The sequence below is a fragment of the Tursiops truncatus genome, chromosome 8 (genome assembly GCF_011762595.2).
Source record: "Tursiops truncatus isolate mTurTru1 chromosome 8, mTurTru1.mat.Y, whole genome shotgun sequence".
In the NCBI taxonomy this organism is placed as follows: domain Eukaryota; kingdom Metazoa; phylum Chordata; class Mammalia; order Artiodactyla; family Delphinidae; genus Tursiops; species Tursiops truncatus.
The window spans coordinates 59,072,076-59,093,337 of record NC_047041.1 but is presented as its reverse complement, the minus strand read 5'-3'; the positions used below and the strand labels follow the sequence as shown (position 1 = coordinate 59,093,337).

The 21,262-nt window shown below is 37.7% G+C and overlaps 1 protein-coding gene and 1 non-coding gene across 15 annotated transcripts in view; one reads left to right on the top strand and one right to left on the bottom strand.

Annotated features, from left to right (window-relative positions):
* NUP98 (nucleoporin 98 and 96 precursor) overlaps positions 1-21,262 on the top strand; it is a 105,717-nt gene that overhangs the window by 42,507 nt on the left and 41,948 nt on the right. For 11 of the 14 annotated variants that reach the window (XM_033862399.2, XM_033862397.2, XM_033862405.2 and 8 more), the window contains 3 exons: positions 852-992; positions 7,086-7,219; positions 10,374-10,561. In XM_033862399.2, coding sequence (XP_033718290.1) covers positions 852-992; positions 7,086-7,219; positions 10,374-10,561 — 463 coding nt within the window. The remainder of the gene's footprint in view (positions 1-851; positions 993-7,085; positions 7,220-10,373; positions 10,562-21,262) is intronic. The other 3 variants (XM_033862406.2, XM_033862400.2, XM_033862398.2) reach the window with 1 other exon arrangement.
* On the bottom strand, positions 2,893-2,964 carry TRNAE-CUC (transfer RNA glutamic acid (anticodon CUC)). Its single transcript has one exon. It is a non-coding gene; the product is annotated as a tRNA-Glu (tRNA).

Genomic DNA, 21,262 nt, shown 5'->3' with positions numbered 1-21,262 from the left:
TTACAGGTTTCTGCAGCGGCCTTCTCCCTGGTGAAGATAAGTTCTTATTTCATCCACAGATTTAGGCTGAAACTTGAATCTGTTTAGTAACCTCATCACAAGGCATTCAGCTTTTTATAAAACAAAAAAAAAATTGTCGGAAATAGTTTTCATGAGACGGTATACTTGAAAGTGTTACTTTTTGCTCTTCAAAGAAGATATATTGGATTTGGTTTTCTATAACCTGCATGTTAGTCAAAAAGGTGACGTTTTAATTGGTTCAGTTGAGTATTTGATTTGCAGATACTGAAATTTAAGGAGAATTGACAATTTTGAAATTCTTTAGAAATCTGTTTTACTATAGAGTAGCAATTAAGAGCCCTGGTTGTATTGTCAGATGCATCGAGGTGTGAACTCTGGTTTCACCACTTACTACGTTTGTGACATTGAGCTAATTATTAAAGCCTCCATTTTCTCTTCTGTAAAATGGGGACAATAGTTCCTGCTTCAGGCTTGTGAAGGTTAAATGAGATGATAGTAGTTAATATCTAATGAATGTTAGTATCTACCAGACCTCTACAATGCTTAATATGTGTTTATTTTAATCGTAGGATAAATATCTAAGCTATGTATTATTCTCATGTTATAGTTGAGGAAACTGAAGCACAAAGAGGTTAAGTATTTTGCCTATGATATATACGATGTACTCAACAGTTCTTGGCATATAGTTAGCATTTACTGTATTAGATTTTTTTTTGAAATGAGTGGTTATTATGAAGTTTCCAAATGTATTACATTTTTAAGTAACTGACCTCTGGCGTAACATTCAAAGGATCTTCTGTGGCGCTTTTTCTTTCCTCTTGTCTCCATAGCTCTTGGTGCTGGACAAGCATCTTTATTTGGGAACAACCAACCTAAGATCGGAGGGCCTCTTGGTACAGGAGCCTTTGGGGCCCCTGGATTTAATACTACGACAGCCACTTTGGGCTTTGGAGCCCCCCAGGCCCCAGTAGGTAAGTGTCAGTCACTTTAGAAGCCTTTACTCAGTTTATTTCTTGCTAATACTTAACTTGCTGACTTGATTTTCCGCCCCACCCTATCCCGTCCCTACCAAAGCGGTATATTACACATAGGTCATTAAACAATCATGTAGTGCAGAAGCACTTATAATAGGTCCTGACCTTCCCCGCTTCCCCACTCCAAGGTTTACTCCCCCAGAGAAACCACTTTTGTTACAGCTTTTAATTCATCTGGCATGTAAGTAAGTTTATATCTCTGAATGATGTGCTTATATTGCTGTGTTTTGCTTAAGTCTACATATATCAATATTTAACTTGTTAATGGTAGATGAGAATTTAGCTCAGTTATCAGCTCTGTTTTTTATTCACTTCTCCCAATATATCTGTTTACTAAATTCCCTAAGGTTAGGGGTTTTTTTTGTTGTTGTTGTAGCTGGATTTGAGACATTTTTAAAATATTACTTATTTGGTTGTGCCAGGTCTTAGTTGCGTCTCATGGGCTCCTTAAGTGCGGCTTGCTGGCTCCTTAGTTGTGGCATGCAAACTCTTAGTTGCAGCATGCATGTGAGATCTAGTTCCCTGACCAGGGATCGAACCCAGGCCCCCTGCATTGGGAGCGCAGAGTCTTATCCACTGTGCCACCAGGGAAGTCCCCCACAAGTTTAGTTTTATCTATTAAAGTGTTTTTCATACTTCATTTGTTTGAATACCCCTTCCTAGTTTTTGCTATATCTGCCTGCCACCTTTGTTATTATTTCTTATTTAAAATTAACTTACTTTGTAACTTAAATATCTTTTTTTAAAGAAAATTATGTTTTACCAAAAATAAAAAACTGATGTCACCTGGCAGATATAGAGTAACTGAGATGGATGGATGGATGGATGGATGGAAGGAAGGAGAGAAGGAAGGAGTGAGTCTCTGTACCGTTAAATTCATCTCCTGTATTATCATGATCCATGTTTCACATTTTGAGAAGCCATGCAAATTTCCATGTCCTTACATACTTTGCAAATTTAAGCCATGTCCTTGCATACTTTTTCTTACTCTGTCAACTAGGAGATAGTATTTCTTGAGTCCCCTTGGTCAAGTAAGGCTAATAGTGCTCTTCCTTACCCTTTTTTTCCGTCATTTCTTTGCCCTTTTTATATTTTTGTATTGATAAAGTTGATAAAGTACTCTCTCCTAATAATTACTGTCTTTTTTTCTTTGGGGAAAGAATAAAAGTTTCAAATGAGCATAGCATTTTATTATAACTGTGAAAATATTGCTACTTAACCAAGTAATCTTTTCTCATACAGCTTTTTCTTTGTCCTGGAACTTCTAATTTTTTTCCCTTGCATTACATTACCTGCCCTTATCACCTTCTTAACGCTAGTCCAAATTCTTAAGGGTAGTATTAGAATTCTTTTACCCTGGATACCTCATTCTTTGATCTCTCTGTCCTCCTGTAGCAGTATGAACTCTGATTACTCCCTAGGCCTTCAGCATTGCTCTAGTATATTCCCTTCAAGTCTACTCAGTGGGGACTGCTATGTCCTGGATATAGGGTTTTCCTCTATTTCCTAAATTTTCTGGAATGTGTCTTCAAGTAACATGGATATGAAAGGTAAACTTTGACTACTTACAGTTCTGAAAACATCTTCATTTGTTCCACACACTTTAATGTTATGGAATTCTGGTGTAAAAATAATTCACCCTCAGAACTTTGACGATACTTCTTGGATTAACCATCTCTGATAAGAAGTCTAATGCCTTTCTGATTCTTGAGACTTGTTACCCCCAGGCTCACAACCATTTAGGATTGTCCCTTTGTTCTGAAATTTCAGTGATTTGCTTAGACCTTTTCTGTCTTTTTTCTTTTTTGGCCACGCCATGAGGCATGCAGCATCTTAGTTCCCTGACCAGGGATTGAACCTGGGCCCCAGCAGTGAGAGCGCCGAGTCCTAACCACTGGACCACCAGGGAATTCCTAGACCTTTTCTGTCTTAACATTTGATTTTTTTCACCCATGTTTCTACTTTCTAGAAGTTTTTTTTTAATTGTCTTCTGAATCATCCTTTTGGATTTTTTTTTACTGTCTTTCTCATTCTCTGGAAGTTCCTTTTTTTAAGCATCCAGTTCTTAGATGCAGTTTTTTTCTTGAAACTCTGAATTTAATTGGCATTAAAATTTTTTTAGAATTCTTCTGTTCCTTAAATTTTCAGGATTATTTTTGTGGTTTTTTTGTTTGTTTTATTTTTGTTTTGATCCTATTCTTTAATACTCAGTGATGCTTTCCAGTCATATTTAAGAATAAAATAATAAAAATCTCACTGGCAACTTGTGTACCTGGGTAGAGCATTTTCATCAGTAGATTTCATTTGATAAGTAGCCCAGGGACCAGCTATTAGCCAAGGGTCCTCTAAATGTTAGAATATCACATTCTTAGCTCTGGGATGATGCAGGTCCCCTTGTTGCCCTTGTTAACTTGATTTCATCAGAGGAACTCTCTCTGATATTTTGACTTATCTGTTGAGCATCAGGGATTAGGAGGATGACAGGGTATAGTAGTTGTTGTGTATATATGCTTTGCATTGGTTCTTCTCTCCTTCCACAGTCTCAGTTCATCAAATTTAGTCTTCTTGAATCTCTCAGCTTTCTGTGCTTCAGGCAGATGGTCCCTCCTTTTGGCTGTAATCCCCTTTGAGTGTACTCCAAGGTATGGTTTACTCTCTCCTGCTTGTCCACTTCTTTCTTCTAGGCATTTGTTATATTTTCTCATCTGTTCATTTACTACCTTCCTATTCTTTGTCATCGTGGACTGTGTAGATATTTTAATTTGTTTTATCCATAGCTTTAAATTAGGTCTTTGGAGCTAGCAGAGGTGAATTAGAACTCTAATTTCTCTGTGAAAATTAGAATCAGTTTTATCATAAAATTATATTCAAATTTTATTTGTTTTCCTTAGTTTTGATTTTAGTAGGAGGTAGCATAAATACCATAACCTGCTATTTACATAGATAGCTTTTGAATGGTTTTTAATAATCCATCTTTTCCCAAAGCCAATAAAAAGTTCCTGACATGAATTTGATATTACAGTTATATACAGTAGTGTTTCTGCTCATTTAAATGTAGTTGTATTGATTTAGAATGTACATCTTTGCATCACAGGATCTTAGTTATAAGGTGCTTTAGAGCTTGTGGGAGTCCGTTACTTAAAAGCCTTGGCTAAAAAAAAAAAAAAAAAGCCTTGGCTATGGTGGCTTTCTTACAGGTTAGTCCAGTCCATTGTTTTGTTCAGGTTGATTAGAAACCAAAACCTGCCTTTATAGAATTTCCACCCGGTGGTTCTACTTCTATCTCCTAAAGCCAAGCAAAATCAGTCTCCTACAATTTCTTTGTGGTAACCTATTGCCTTTCTTTCAGATAAAGTATCAGTTTCGTCTGGTCTCAGAAGACTTGATTTTTATACCTTTTTTCTATCTCTTTAATCATTTGGTTATGATATGGTTTTTCAGTATGTTTTCAAATTATTATGACCAGAACTGAATATAACACCAGTAAATGATAGCTTAACTAGCGCTTATGCTTGCTTATTCTCTTATTTTTGCTAACTTATCAGCTCTCTTTTCTGTATTTTATTTGAAATAATTCAGTTAACAGAGAAAATTTCATATTTAAACATACAGAAATAAAGACATCCTCACACACTTTCCTAATTACGTATGTTTGAATTTGTTGAGGAAGTTTTTATTTGAGCATACCCAGGAGGGGTGACCTATACTTGTTATATGGTGGGATCAGTTAGTGCTGGTCAGTGTTTTTCTTTTAATTAATTTATTTATTTGGCTGTGTTGGGTCTTAGTTGCGGCTCACGGGATCTTTCGTTGCTGCACAGGGGCTTCTCTCTAGTTGTGGCGTGCGGGTTTTTCTCTCTCTAGTTGTGGTGTGTGGGCTCCAGGGCGCGTGGGCTCAGTGGTTTGCGGCACGCAGGCTCTCTGGTTGAGGCACGCGAGCTCAGTAGTTGTGGCGCGCAGGCTTAGTTGCCCTGCAGCATGTGGGATCTTGGTTCCCCGCCCAGGGAGCAAACCTGCATCCCCTGCATTAGAAGGCAGATTCTTTACCACTGGACCACCAGGGAAGTCCCTGATCAGTGTTTTTTTAATGTGTAATTGGCTGTCAGGTAACAAACTGACTAGTGAATATCAGAGTTCATTAAAAATATCCAGGGTTTTTTTAATCTTATTGAATAGTCCACAGAACAACATTATGTTATTGGGTGGCTACTTTTCTGTATTTTTTTCTCACCAGTAGTCTTAAATTGGATTTAGGAGCTTTCTGAATACAGATGCTTTACTATATGATCATTAAATTGACATCTCCTCTGGGTTTCACAATCCTGAGCAAATTTGTACCCTCTCCTAAAATATCAACATACAGTGTTTTAGTATTTAGTGAATACATCCAGTTTTAAGAATGCTTAATTTGACTACAGTGGATCTACCCCTTTTCATTAATTTTATTTTAACTGTTTTGAGTTTGTTGTTGATGCTGCTATTGTCTCTCCACTCCCCCACCCCCCACTCTGCTCCATTGTATTAAATTTTTCAAAATTTTTTGTTTGTGGCACTTCTTTTCTGTGGATTATCCCAGCCACTCTGCAGCATGCGGGATCTTCCCGGACCGGGGCTTGAACCCATGTCCCTGCATCGGCAGGCGAACTCTCAACCACTGTGCCACCAGGGAAGCCTTGATTTGATTTTTTTACCAGTATTTTTTTTTGAAATATTTATCTTGTGAAGAGGTTTCTTCATCAATCAGGGTACAGTGCAGATTTTTTTGTTGCTGTTTTCTTTTTACCGTGTACAATTGTAGATCATTGTTCCTGTCTGATGACGTTTCTTGTTACACTTTTTTTTTTCTCTATTTCTTTATTTTATTTCTTTCTTTATTTTTTTGGCTGTGTTGGGTCTTCGTTGCTGTGCACAGTCTTTCTCTGGTTGCAGCGAGCGGGGGCTACTCTTCTTTGCTGTGCACGGGTTCTCGTGGTGGCTTCTCTTGTTGCAGAGCATGGGCTCTAGGCACGCAGGCTTCAGTAGTCACAGCACACAGACTCAGTAGTTGTGGCTTGCGGGCTCTAGAGCGCAGGCTCAGTAGTTGTGGCTCATGGGCTTAGTTGCTCCGTGGCATGTGGGATCTTCCTGGACCAGGGCTCAAACCCGTGTCCCTTGCATTGGCAGGCGGATTCTTAACCACTACGCCACCAGGGAAGCCCTGTTCTTACACTTTGAAAGAAAATGGGGTGATCTTTTTTTCCTTTCAATTTTTACTTAAATGGAATATGAATATCAAATGCAAATAGTAAATATAAGGATGCCTTAACAGCCATTTTCATTTGCTACCCTCTTCCTCTATATTCTCAGTATACTTAATATTTTTTATTCTGGAATTTTTTACTTATTAAATCAAAGATACTTTATTTCCACATTGTCATTTTTAACAACTACTTAATCCACCATGTTGATGAATCATGATTTTTACAACTGTTAATGTTGGACGTAGGTTGTTTCCGAGTCTTGACCATTACAGATAACGTTCAGTGAACACTTACAAATATGTCTTTATTTTCCTTCTAGTTTGATTAAGTCCTTGGGTTAGATTTTTATGATTAAAATTATTAGGTTAAAAAATATAAAAACGTTACTTGCTCTGTGTACTGTCATATTGTTTCTTTTAGACATTAAACCAATTTGCAGTGTTTCTGGAAGTCAGACTGATCCCTTTTTATATAGCTATGCCATTGATAGATAATGAGGTAGATATAAAATTTCTTCACCGTTGTTTAGGTTTACATTTCTTTGATTGTTGGCAATAATGAACACCTAAGTAAAATTTTATGTGTGTTGTCTCTTATGAAGTGCTCCACATATCTTTGACCTTTTAGATTATTTGATTGTTGATTTTCTTCACAGTTTGCTCCTTTGCTCTCAACCAGTAATGCCACTGAGTGAGTCTGAACATTTTGAAGAGAATCTCAAGTTCTCTTGATTTAAGGCACTGGATCCTTGGACTGACATCTTGCTTTTTCTTTTCTTTTTTTTAAAAAGCTTTGACAGATCCAAATGCTTCTGCTGCCCAGCAGGCTGTTCTCCAACAGCACATCAATAGTCTGACATACTCACCTTTTGGAGACTCTCCTCTCTTCCGGAATCCCATGTCAGACCCTAAGAAGAAAGAAGAGGTAAGTTTAAGGATGTTTCTATAAAATCTGTTCTCAGAGTAGGAGAAACTTAGGTGTAATTAAGCTTTTAAGACGCATTATTTATGCTTTTCACTAGGCCAGGGGGTAAATTATTTTTGTATCTGGAAGGCAGCATGACAGTGAAATAAGTGTTGAACTGGAAGTGAAGGCTGAGACTTTTCAACAGCCCTGATATGAGGCAGATACTATACTCATTTTATAGTTGAGCAAACTAAGGCTCACAGAGGCTGATTTCTCTAACATCATAATGTCTTAAGCGGCAAATCAAAATTCTTTTCTCCTGATTTCTGCATAGCTTTGTCTTAATCTCTTAGGCTCTAGAAATGATCTTGTGCTCATTGTGTTGTGGCATTGAAAGTAGTCTTTGGTCGGTTTAATCCTTTTTTACCACTTACAGTCTGTGAGATATTGGGCATCTCCTTTTGCCTCTCTGAAATGTGTTTCATCTGTAGAATGGGAATAGCAATTCTGTTCAGTGTTGAGAATTAGAGTAAGTTGCTCAGTATACAGAAATTATTATTTAGCCATTTATGTCTCACTAGTTACTGTGTTCAGCACTGAGGATACCTAATAAAAGTAAACAAGAATTTATTCTCTAAGAGCTTGCTATCTAGTGAGGAAGATCAGACCTGTACATGCTTAAATTTACTCAGCTTTAGTATAGTATATGCAGTAATAGATGAGCCCATCAACTGATGAATGGATAAACACAATGTTGTATGTCTATATAATGGAATATCATTCAGCCATAAAAAGGAATGAAGTGATGATCCATGCTACAACATGGATGAATCTTGAAAACATGCTAAGTCACAGAAGCCAAACGCAAAGGCCACATGATTCTATTTATATAAAATGTGTAGAATAGGCAAATCCATAGAGACAGAAAGTACATGCTTGCCAAGAGATAGAGGGGACTTCCCTGGTGGTCCAGTGGCTAAGACTCCACACTCCCAGTGCTGGGGGCCCGGGTTTGATCCCTAGTCAGGGAACTAGATCCCACATGCTGCAACTAAAGATTCCACATGCTGTAACTAAAAGGTCCCACATGCCACAACTAGGATCTGACACAGCCAAATAAATAATAAAATAAATGAATGTTAAAAAAAAAAAGAGAGAGATAAAGAGAGGAATTGGGAGGCACGGGATTTCTTTTTGGAATGAGGGAAATGTTCTGGAATTTAGTGGTTGGTGGTTGTACAGCCTTGTAAATATACTAAAACTCAACTGAATTAAATGCATTAAAATGGTGAATTTTATGTTAGTGAATTTCATGTTAATAAATATTTTAAAATATCACAGAGGGAAGAGCATAGATTCTTGGGTAAGTTTGATAAAGGTTTTCAGAAGAGGTAAGGTTTAATTTTTTTTGAGAACATATGTAGAAGTTGGTAGATCTAGGTCAAGACATTCCAAGCAAAGGCACAGAATTGTGAAAGATCTCAAAAGAGATTTGGGAAGGTTTGTTGTTACTGAAGTGTAAACAGTCTGCATTGTGAAGAGAAGAATAAACTGTGACAGTTTTTATATTTTAGATATTGTTGTTTCAAGTGTTATATAATCCCATGTATACTGTTTAGAAAAACAAATGTATAACATCCTAAAGATACTATGGAGACATAGTAAAGGTGCCATCAAAACCAACCTGAAGGGCTTCCCTGGTGGCGCAGTGGTTGAGAGTCCGCCTGCCGATGCAGGGGACACGGGTTCGTGCCCCGGTCCGGGAAGATCCCACATGCCGTGGAGCAGCTGGGTCCGTGAGCCATGACTGCTGGGCCTGCACGTCCGGAGCCTGTTGCTCCGCAACGGGAGAGGCCACAACAGTGAGAGAGGCCCGCGTACCACACACAAAAAAAAAACTAACCTGAAGACTAATTAATTTAGTTGTATGTCTCCTCCACTAACTTTTAATACCCTCAAAAATCAGGGAGAGTATTTGTATTATTTTAAATTTCTTTTTCTTTTCTTTCTTTCTTTTTCTTTTCTTTCTTTCTTTTCTTTCCTTCCTTTCCCTTCCTTCCTTCCTTCCTTCCTTCCTTCCTTCCTTCCTTCCTTCCTTCCTTCCTTCCTTCCTTTCCTTCCTTTCCTTCCTTTCCTTCCTTTCTTTCTTCGTTGCTGCACACCGGCTTTCTCTAGTTGCAGTGAGTGGGGGCTACTCTTCGTTGTGGTGCGCAGTCTTCTCATTGCAGTGGCTTCTCTTGTTGCAGAGCATGGTCTCTAGGCACATGGGCTTCAGTAGTTGTGGCATTTGGGCTCAGTCATCGTGGCTCGCAGGCTCTAGAGCATAGGCTCAGTAGTTGTGGCACACGGGCTTAGTTGCTCCGCAGCATGTGGGATCTTCCTGGGCCAGGGCTCGAACCCGTGTCCCCTGCATTGGCAGACGGATTCTTAACCATTACACCACCAGGGAAGTCCCAACTGTATTATTTTTATTCTTAGTGTTTGACTCATGGTAATTATCAGCATTTATTAAATGGTGGATAAATAAAGGCTAATATCTATCCATTTTTTCAGAGTGATGTAAATTGCATAAAAGTTGAATATTTATGGCTGTGTCTCAGTTTTTCTTGAAGGATAAGATTTTTGGTTTAATTGAAAAATAATTAGGCTTAGAATTATTTTGGTATTTTCTTAAAATTGAATGTAAATATTGTCGTCTTTGTTTTAGAAAGCAAAACAACTGCAGGCTATTCTCTTTTGTAAGATGAAGAGAAATGCACAAGGTATATTAATATGTTAGTACATTTCGATTTACAAAGCACTTCAGATGCAGTATCTCAATTACATTTTGAAACAAGTCAGACAAACCCAGTGAAATGGGGGCTGGGGAGATGAATGAAAATCAATTATAGAGAAATAAAGACAGTTACATTAGCATTCAGTTACAAAGCATTACTTTGTACATTAGCATTCAGTTACAAAGCATTACTTTGTATGTAAGAATGCTAATTAGCATTAGCATTCTTACATACAAAGTTGGGTGGGAAATCCTTGTGTTCTGAGAGCCAAGACTCCAAGAGGGATCTAGCAGGTGAATGGCAGAGATGAGGTATGAACTCTGGTCTTCTGATTTTTAAGGCCAGTATCATATTTGAGTTAAACTAGAACTGTCCTTGATTTTTTTGTTTTTCAGAGATTGAAACCGACAAATCCAGCAGCCCAGAAGGCTCTCACAACACCTACGCATTATAAACTGACACCCCGCCCTGCCACCAGAGTCCGACCAAAGGCTTTACAAACAACAGGCACAGCCAAGTCACACCTCTTCGATGGGCTAGATGACGATGAACCATCCTTAGCCAATGGAGCATTCATGCCCAAGTGAGTTTCTGTTAAATTAGATGTAAAATATTAATATAAACAAAGTATAAAACTGTTTACTTAAATGTGCTACAAATGTTATATATACATTTTTTTCTTAATGTGATAAATATAGAATATCATGAAGAAGAATAAAAATAACTCAGTCACTCCCAGAGATAATCATAGTTAACATGTTTTGGTTAACATCCTTCAAGTTTTGCCTATATCATGTTATTTGGTTTTGTTTTTGATAAGCTAGTGCTAGTGCTTACATTATTTTAAGCAGAAGACACTGTTTTCTTACAACTCAAATTGGCCAAACTAGTTAAGAAAAAATATATATACGTATACACACATTTGTTTTCATTCCTACACATATAGATTTATTTTTTGTTTTTTTTTTTGTTTTGTTTTGTTTTTTTTGCGGTATGTGGGCCTCTCACTGTTGTGGCCTCTCCCGTTGCGGAGCACAGGCTCTGGATGCACAGGCTCAGCAGCCATGGCCCACGGGCCCAGCCGCTCCGGGGCATGTGGGATCTTCCCGGACCGGGACACGAACCCGCGCCCCCTGCATCGGCAGGCGGACTCTCAACCACTGCGCCACCAGGGAAGCCCACATACAGATATTAAATAATAAAATAACTAATTACATTGAAAATAAATTCAGGAAAGTATGTAGAAGAGTTGTTGGTAAACATTGAAAATTATACTTACAGTATGCAAACATGCCTTATTAGAGTGTTACTATATATGCATGGGGGAAAAAAATAAGAAAAATACATACCAAAGTGTCAACAGTAGTTAACTTCTGGAGATATAATTTCAGGGCATTTCATTTCTAAGTTGTTTATTTTTCTAGATGCATTGCTAAACACACACAGAGGCTTTTTTAAAATACCGAATACTTTTCTAATCAGAAAGGAAAGCTTTTTTTTTTTTTTTTTAAAGCTTTGGGGGGAAAAGTAGAAATTCATCTCTTATAGTTCTTAGTCTGTGAATGTTATAAAGTGTAAAAAATTATCACTCCTTTTTTTCTCTTAAAAGTATGTTGGACAGCTGCTTCAGAAAAGATGGAAAGTCCGATTTTATGCATTTCTTTAGAACATCACTGGATTATTTTGAAGGCAGGGACTGTGTATTATTCACGTTTATGTCCCCAGCATTTAGCAAATTGTTCGGCACAGAGTAAATAAAAAGGGCTTAGAGTCACCCTTTTTAGTCCAGTCATTAGATCAACAGCTTTCAGGGCAATTTCACCAGGTCTTAGGATCTACAAATATGATATACAAATAGAGAGGATTGGAGTGGGAAAGCACACGTTTTGCTGTTAATATGGTATCCCCTTCCTGGCTTCTACTTCTGTGGTGTTGCTCTCAACAGTCTTTACTTGATGTATTGGAAGTACATGGTTTACCTGTCACTTTTCCTTGATTTACTTTCCTGGAAATGTGGCTTCCAGGAACCCCCCACTTTTCTAGTTTTGTTCCTACCTTACTGGTTGCTCCTTCTGTCTCCCTTGCTGGTTACTCTTCTTCCTGGCCTCTTAAAATTGGAGTGCCCCTAGGCTCAGTTCTTGATCACATTATCTTTACTCACTCCCAAAGTGATTTAATTTAATTCAAGACTTTTTGATCATCTGTAGTCTAATTCTCAAACTTTTATCTCCAGCCTGGACCTCTCTCGCAAACTCCACACTCATATCCAATGTCCAGCCCTACTCAACATCTCCACTTGCATGTCTAATAGACATTTATTTCAAAATTAACATGTCCAGAACTGAACTGATCTTCCACCTTAAAGCTGTTCCACCCAAAGCCTTTCCTGTTGCAGATAATTGCATTTCTATCACTCTAGTTGCTCAGGCCAAAAATTTTGGAATCATCATTGACTTTTTTCATACATCCCATATCTAAGCCATCAGCAAATCTTTGTTCTACCTTTAAAAGTTATCCAGAATCTGACCAATTCTTACCACCTTCACTGCTACTAATTACCTTGACCCAAGGCACCATCATCTCTTGACTGAATTATTGCAATATTCTCCTAGCTGATCTTTTTGCTTTTACCCTTGTTCCTTTGCATTCTGTTCAGAATAAAGCTAACAGTGATTCCTTTGAAGTTTAAGTCAGACCACGTCACTTTCTGTCCAAAACTCAATTGTGGTTCATACTTCACCCAGTAAAAGCTGAATTCCTTACAGTGGCATATGAGGCCCTGTAAGATCTGATGTTCCATTACCTCTGTAAACACATCTACTACTGTCTTCACTGTTTACTCCTCCATGATCTCCTTGCCGCTGTTAGGACAAGAAAGGCATGCTATTGCCTTTGGATCTTTCCTCCAATTGTTCTCTTTGCCTAAAACACTTCTCCCCATAAATCCTAATAGCTAACTCTCTTGCTCTTTACTCAAATGTCACATTGGTGAATACTACCCTGGCCACCCTATTTTAAATTTTACCCATCTTTTCTCTTGTCAGAACTCCCCATGTTCTTTTATTTATTTATTTTTTCTGCCAGTTATGCCAGCATCATTTGTTAAACAAACTGCACCATTCCCAAGGGAATTTAAATGCTACTTTGATGTATTAGGTGATTCTCTATTCAAGTTATATGCTTGTTCGTTTGCATGTGTGTTTATTCTTTTTTTTTTTAAGTTTTAAATAACTTATTGAAATATAGTTGATTACAATGTTGTGGGGGGTTTTGTTTTTTTGGCCGCGTTGGGTCTTTGTTGCTGCGCAAGGGCTTTCTCTAGTTGCGGCGAGCAGGGGCTACTCTTCGTTGCAGTGCGTGGGCTTCTCATTGCAGTGGCTTCTCTTGTTGTGGAGCACGGGCTCTAGGCATGTGGGCCTCAGTAGTTGTGACTTGCAGGCTGTAGAGCACAGACTCAGTAGTTGTGGCACACGGGCTTAGTTGCTGTGAACAAGACACATTCCTCTGTCACAAACTATGGGGGAAGAAAGATGTTGACAAAATAATCACAAGTGAGACAAGTGACAGAAGTAGAGATTGCCACTGTAGGAGGGACTAACAGAATGATGAAGGAAAGCTTCTCTGAGGATGTGTTGTTTAAACTGAAGAGGGATAGGGAGGACTGTCAGGCAGAGGGAGTATTTTGTTATGTTTCTGGTTTTAAATACATATATATTTTTTCAAGCGGATATAATTTTATTTTCCAGTTTTTTTTTCAATGTTTGTTTCAAACATGACTTGACCGAATGGTATTCTGTCTTGTATTTATCAAGATAGTCTCTCCCCCCACCGCCCCATTTATAGAAAATACTGGAAAGTGCAATTTGTTGCCTGGGCATGAGGGAGAGGTCTTGGAGGGATAGAAAGGAGAGATTACAAGGTGTATGAGGAGACTTCTGGGTATTTATGGCTGTGTTGTTTTTCTTGATTGTGATGATGGTTTCACTGGCGTATACACATTTCAAAACTTATACACATGTCAAAACTTAATATGTGCTGTTTACTGTATGTCAGTTCTGAACTAATAAGTAAATGTAGCAAGGTTGTGGGAAACAAGTTCAATACAAGTTCAAACAAGTAACTCTTATTCCTATATCGCTATATTCCTATAAGCCAAGTGAGGGCAGTGACGTAAATATGGCGAAATATACATGAATCTGTCACTTGTTTTTACTTATGAAATATTTCATTGTTGAAATAAATCTGGTGTTCAAAGTCACATAGTTTTGCTTCACAAATGGTGCGACACTTTTCTGTTCTTTGGCTTCTTGTGTCTGTTCTTTGTACCTGTCTCACCTTGATATTTCTGATTCCAGTCCTCTTCACATTTGCCTGACACTGTTTTTATGTTTCATATTTAGTTCCTTGTTTTTTACTTGTACGTTCTTCATGTGAAACATTTAATTAAGCCATCTTCTCTCCTGCCCCCCACCCCACCCCTGTTGCTGTGTTTCCATCCATTACAGCTAATATTTTCTGTGATCACTAGGTTGTTCGCTCTTTGGCCAGAAGGGACCCTTTTATGTTGGCTCCTAAGTCCTTTCCATAGACCCTGATAGTGTTTGGTAACTTACTTTCTTTTTTTTTTTAACTTTTTTTCCTAATTAATTAATTAATTTTTGGCTGTGTTGGGTCTTCGTTTCTGTGCGAGGGCTTTTTCTCTAGTTGCAGCAAGCGGGGGCCACTCTTCATCGCAGTGCGCGGGCCTCTTACTACCGCGGCCTCTCTTGTTGTGGAGCACAGGCTCCAGACGCGCAGGCTCAGTAGTTGTGGCGCACGGGCCTGGTTGCTCCGCGGCATGTGGGATCCTCCCGGACCAGGGCTCGAACCCGCGTCCCCTGCACTGGCAGGCAGATTCTCAACCACTGTGCCACCAGGGAAGCCCAACTTACTTTCTTGTAGAGTTCACCATGTAAAATTTTGTCCAGGACTTTTTTTGCCTTCTGTGTTCCTGATTTAGATTGGCTTGGATGTTCCTGTCTTATAATTTCCTTACCCAGTTTTGGTATAAAAATTAGGCTGACCTCACAAATTGTATCATTTCCTCTATTCTCTGGAAGACTTTGGGTAAGATAGGCCTTTCCCCACCCCCCCTTCCATTAGATGTTGGATACTAGTGAAGATACGAGTCTGAAGTATTATTTGTAGTAAGGTGTTTTGTTTTAATTATTGACTTTAAAGTTATAGGACATCAGCTTTTTCATTTTTTTGAGTCACTTTTGACAAGTTATGTTCTTATAATATTCATTTCAGCTCATTAAAATTCCAAACTTACTGGCATAAAGTTGTTTAAAAATATCCTTACTGTCTTTTTCATTTTAGTAGAATCCGTGGGGATGTCTGTGTTTTCATTCCTGACATGTAGGTATTTTGTACCTTCTCATTTTAGCAATGTGGTCAGGGATCTACCAGTTTTATTGACCACTTCAAAGAACTAACTTCTGGCATTATTGATGCTCTTGAGTCTAATTCCTCTTTCATTAATTTTTAATTTTATTTATCATATTTTCACTAATATTTATTTTTAGTCCATTCCCCCCTCTTTTTAAAAAAAAATTATTTTATTTTTGACTGCATTGGTTCTTTGTTGCCTGCACGCGGGCTTTTCTCTAGTTGTGGCAAGCGGGGGCTACTCTTCGTTGCACTGCACAGGCTTCTCATTGCGGTGGCTTCTCTTGTTGTGGAGCATGGGCTCTGGGTGTGCGGGCTCAGTAGTTGTGGCTCGCAGGCTCTAGAGCTCAGGCTCAGTAGTTGTGGTGCACAGGCTTAGTTGCTCCGCAGCATGTAGGATCTTCACGGACCGGGGCTCGAACCCATGTCCCCTGCATTGGCAGGCGGATTCTTAACCACTGTGCCACCAGGGAGGTCCATTCCCCCCCCTCCTTTTATGGTATTTAATTTTCTGTCCTTTGTCTAAATGGATGCTTAGCTTTTATTTTCAGCTTTCCTTCTTTTCAAATATTAATTATGCATCTAGAGATGTAAATTTCCCTTTTAGTTCAGCTCTATTTGTACTCTACAAGTTTTGATATGGAGTACTCTTAATGTTCAAAAAATAATTATATGATAAATGCTTTCTGATTTTCATAGGGTTTTTTAAGCCTTGGGTTATTCAAGAATATAAATTCCTAACATGGAGATTTTTAAGTTATCTCTTTGTTACTGATTTCTAGCTTATGTGCAAAAGAAAAGAGTACTTCAGGTGATTTCAGTTCTTTGAAACTTGTGGCTTGCTTTAATAGTCCAACATGTGGTTAGTTTTCATAAACATTCCATGTGTATTTGAAAAGAATATATATTCCATAATTGTTGGGTATGGGGATATTAAATTAAACTAAGCTTGCTAATCATTTAGGTCTTCTGCATACATAGTGATTTATTTGGTTTGGATATTTCAGTTACTTTATTTCCTTAACCTCCAAATCACAAAAACGTATATAAACACATCTTCAGTTTTCCTAAATTTATCTATTTTAATATTTAACAGCTTTTACAAATGTGTGCATGAATGACTTGTGTTTTTTTTACTTACTAATTTTTATTGTGGTAAAATATACATGAAAATGGTAAAAATGGTAAAATTTATGTTACGTACAATTACAATTCAGTGGTGTTAAGTATATTTACAATATTGTGTAACTATCACCACCAGTATCTCCAGAACTTCATCATCCCAAACAGAAACTCTGTACCTGCCATGCGATAATTCCCTGTTTTCTTCTTCCCACAGAAGAAGAAACCTGTTAACCTCTTAACCTTTATATTACCTTCTGTCTGTAAGAATTTGCCTATTTTAGATACCTAATATACAGAGAATCATACAGAATTTATTCTTTCTTTCATGTCTGGATTATTTTACTTGGCATAATGTTTTATTTTATTTGTTTAAATTTTATTGGAGTATAGTTGCTTTACAATGTTGTGTAGTTTCTGCTGTACAGCAAAATGAATCAGCCATACATATACACATATCCCCTCCCTTTTGGACTTCCTTCCCATTCATGTCAGCACAGTGCATTAAGTAGAGTTCCCTGTGCTATACAGTATGTTCTCATTAGTTGGCATAATGTTTTAGAGGTTCATTAAGTTGTAGCATGTATCAGAACTTCATTTCTTTTTTTTTTTTTTTTGGCGGTACGTGGGCCTCTCACTGTTGTGGCCTCTCCCATTGTAGAGCACAGGCTCCGGACACGCAGGCTCAGCGGCCATGGCTCACGGGCCCAGCCGCTCCGCGGCATGTGGAATCTTCCCAGACTGGGGCATGAACCCGTGTCCCCTGCATCGGCAGGCGGACTCTCAACCACTGCGCCACCAGGGAAGCCCAGAACTTCATTTCTTTTTAAGGCTGAATAATATTCCACTGTATGGTTAACCCACATTTTGTTTATCCATTCCGTCTATTGATGGACTTTTGGGTTGTTTCCACCTTTCAGCTGTGTGAATACTGCTGCTATAAATGTTGGTGTACAAGTATCAGAGTCCCAGTTTCAATTCCTTTGAGTATATATCCAGGACTTGAATGGTTTGGTCATACATTGATTCTATACTTAACCTTTTAAAGAACTGCCAAACTGTTCGGGCTACCTGAAAAACAATTCAGAGTAATGATAGTAAAGATGATCCAAAACCTTGGAAATAGAATGGAGAAAATACAAGAAACGTTTAACAAGGACCTAGATGACCTGAAGAGCAAACAAACAATGATGAACAACACAATAAAAGAAATTAAAAATTCTCTAGAAGGAATCAATAGCAGAATAAATGAGGCAGAAGAACGGATAAATGACCTGGAAGATAAAAGTAGTGGAAATAACTACCTCAGAGCAAAATAAAGAAAAACAAATGAGAAGAATTGAGGACAGTCTCAGAGACCTCCGGGACAACATTAAACACACCAACGTTCAAATTATAGGGGTCCCAGAAGAGGAAGAGAAAAAGAAAGGGACTGAGAAAATATTTGAAGAGATTATATTTGAAAACTTCCCTAATATGGGAAAGGAAATAGTTAATCAAGTCCAGGAAGCACAGAGTCCCATACAGGATAAATCCAAGGAGAAAGACGCCAAGACACATACTCATCAAACTATCAAAAATTAAATACAAAGAAAACATACTAAAAGCAGCAAGGGAAAAACAACAAATAACATATAAGGGAATCCCCGTCAGGTTAACATAGTAATCAAATTGGCAAAAATTAAAGACAAAGAAAACTTATTGAAAGCAGCAAGGGAAAAACGACAAATAACATACAAGGGAACTCCCATAAGGTTAACAGCTGATTTGTCAGCAGAAACTCTACAAGCCAGAAGGGAGTGGCATGATATACTTAAAGTGATGAAAGGGAAAAACCTACAACCAAGAATACCCAGCAAGGATCTCATTCAGACTTGACGGAGAAATTAAAACCTTTACAGACAAGCAAAAGCTAAGAGAATTCAGCACCACCAAATCAACTTTACAGCAAATGCTAAAGGAACTTCTCTAGGCAGGAAACAGAAGAGAAGGAAAAGACCTACAATAACAAACCCAAAACAATTAAGAAAATGGTAATAGGAACATACATGTCGATAACTACCTTAAATGTAAATAGATTAAATACTCCAACCAAAAGGCATAGATTGGCTGAATGGATACAAAGACAAGCCGTGTATATATGCTGTCTACAAGAGACCCACTTCATACCTAGGGATACATACAGACTGAAAGTGAGGGGATGGAAAAAGATATTCCATACAAATGGAAATCAAAAGAAAGCTGGAGTAGCAATTCTCATGTCAGACAACATAGTCTTTAAAATAAACACTATTACAAGAGACAAAGAAGGACACTACATAATGATCAAGGGATCGATCCAAGAAGAAGATATAACATTTGTAAATATTTATGCACCCAACATAGAAGCACCTCAATACATAAGGCAAATGCTTACAGCCATAAAAGGGGAAATCAACGGTAACACAATCATAGTAGGGGACTTTAACACCCCACTTTCACCAATGGACAGATCATACAAAATGAAAATAAATAAGGAAGCACAAGCTTTAAATGATACATTAAACAAGATGGACTTAATTGATATAGGACATTCCATCCAAAAATAACAGAATATACTTTCTTCTCAAGTGCTCATGGAACATTCTCCAGGATAGATCATATCTTGGGTCACAAATCAAGCCTTGGTAAATTTAAGAAAATTGAAATTGTATCAAGTATCTTTTCCAATCACAACACTATGAGACTACGTATCAATTACAGAAAAAAATCTGTAAAAAGAAATACAAACACATGGAGGCTAAACAGTACACTACTAAATAACCAAGAGATCACTGAAGAAATCAAAGAGGAAATCAAAAAATACCTAGAAACAAATGACAATGAAGAAAACACAACGACCCAAAACCTATGGGATGCAGCAAAAGCAGTTCTTAAGACGGAAGTTTATAGCAATACATTCCTGCCTCAAGAAACAAGAAACATCTCAAATAAACAATCCTGCCTCAAGAAACATCTCAAATAAACAACAGAACGTTATACCTAAAGCAATTAGAGAAAGAAGGACAAAAAAACCCCCAAAGTTAGCTGAAGGAAAGAAATCATAAATATCAGATCAGAAATAAATGAAAAAGAAATGAAGGAAATGATAGCAAAGATTAGTAAAACTAAAAGCTGGTTCTTTGAGAAGATAAACAAAATTGATAAACCATTAGCCAGACTCATCAAGAAAAAAAGAGAGAAGACTCAAATCAGTAGAATTAGAAATGAAAAAGGAGAAATAACAACTAACTGCAGAAATACAAAGGATCATGAGAGATTACTACAAGCAATTATATGCCAATAAAATGGACAACCTGGAAGAAATGGACAAATTCTTAGAAAAGCACAACCTTCCGAGCCTGAACCAGGAAGAGAGAGAAAATTTAAACAGACCAATGACAAGCACTGAAATTGAGACTGTGATTAAAAATCTTCCAACAAACAAAAGCCCAGGACCAGATGGCTTCACAGACGAATTCCAGCAAACATTTAGAGAAGAGCTAACACCTGTCCTTCTCAAACTCTTCAGATGGTGAAAGATGATGTAAAATCTGAAAGAGAAATTAAGGAAACATTCCCATTTACCACTGCCACAAAAAGAATAAAATACCTAGGAATAAACCTACCTAAGGAGACAAAAGACTTGTATGTATGCAGAAAACTAGAAGACACTGATGAAAGAAATTAAAGATGTTACAAACATGTGGAGAGATATACCATGTTCTTGGATTGGAAGAATCAACATTGTGAAAATGACTATGCTACCCAAAGCATCTACAGATTCAATGCAATCCCTATCAAACTACCAATGGCATTTTTCACAGAACTAGAACAAAAAATTTCACAATTTGTATGGAAACACAAAAGACCCCGAAGAGCCAAAGCAGTCTTGAGAAAGAAAAATGGAGCTGGAGGAATCAGGCTCCTGGACTTCAGACTATACTACAAAGCTACAGTCATCAAGACAGTATGATACTGGCACAAAAACAGACATATAGATCAATGGAACAGGATAGAAAGCCCAGAGATAAACCCACCCACATATAGTCACCTTGTTTTTGATAAAGGAGGCACGAATATACAGTGGAGAAGAGACAGCCTCTTCAATAAGTGGTGCTGGGAAAACTGGACAGCTACATGTAAAAGAATGAAATTAGAACACTCCCTAACACCATACACAAAAATAAACTCAAAATGGATTAAAGACATAAATGTAAGGCCAGGCACTATAAAACTCTTAGAGGAAAACATAGGAAGAACACTCTTTGACATAAATCACAGCAAGATCCTTTTTGGCCCACCTTCTAGAGAAATGGAAATAAAAACAAAAACAGATGGGATCTAATGAAACTTAAAAGCTCTTGCACAGCAAAGGAAGCCATAAACAAGACGAAAAGACAACCCTCAGAATGGGAGAAAATATTTGCAAACAAAGCAACTGACAAAGGATTAATGTCTAAAATTTACAAGCAGCTCATGCAGCTCAATATCCAGAAAACAAACAACCCAATCCAGAAATAGGCAGAAGACCTAAATAGACATTTTTCCAAAGAAGATATACAGATTGGCAACAAACACATGAAAGGATGGTCAGCATCACGAATCATTAGAGAAATGCAAATCAAAACTACAATGAGGTATCACCTCACACCAGTCAGAATGGCCATCATCAAAAAAATCTACAAAAAACACTGGAGAGGGTGTGGAGAAA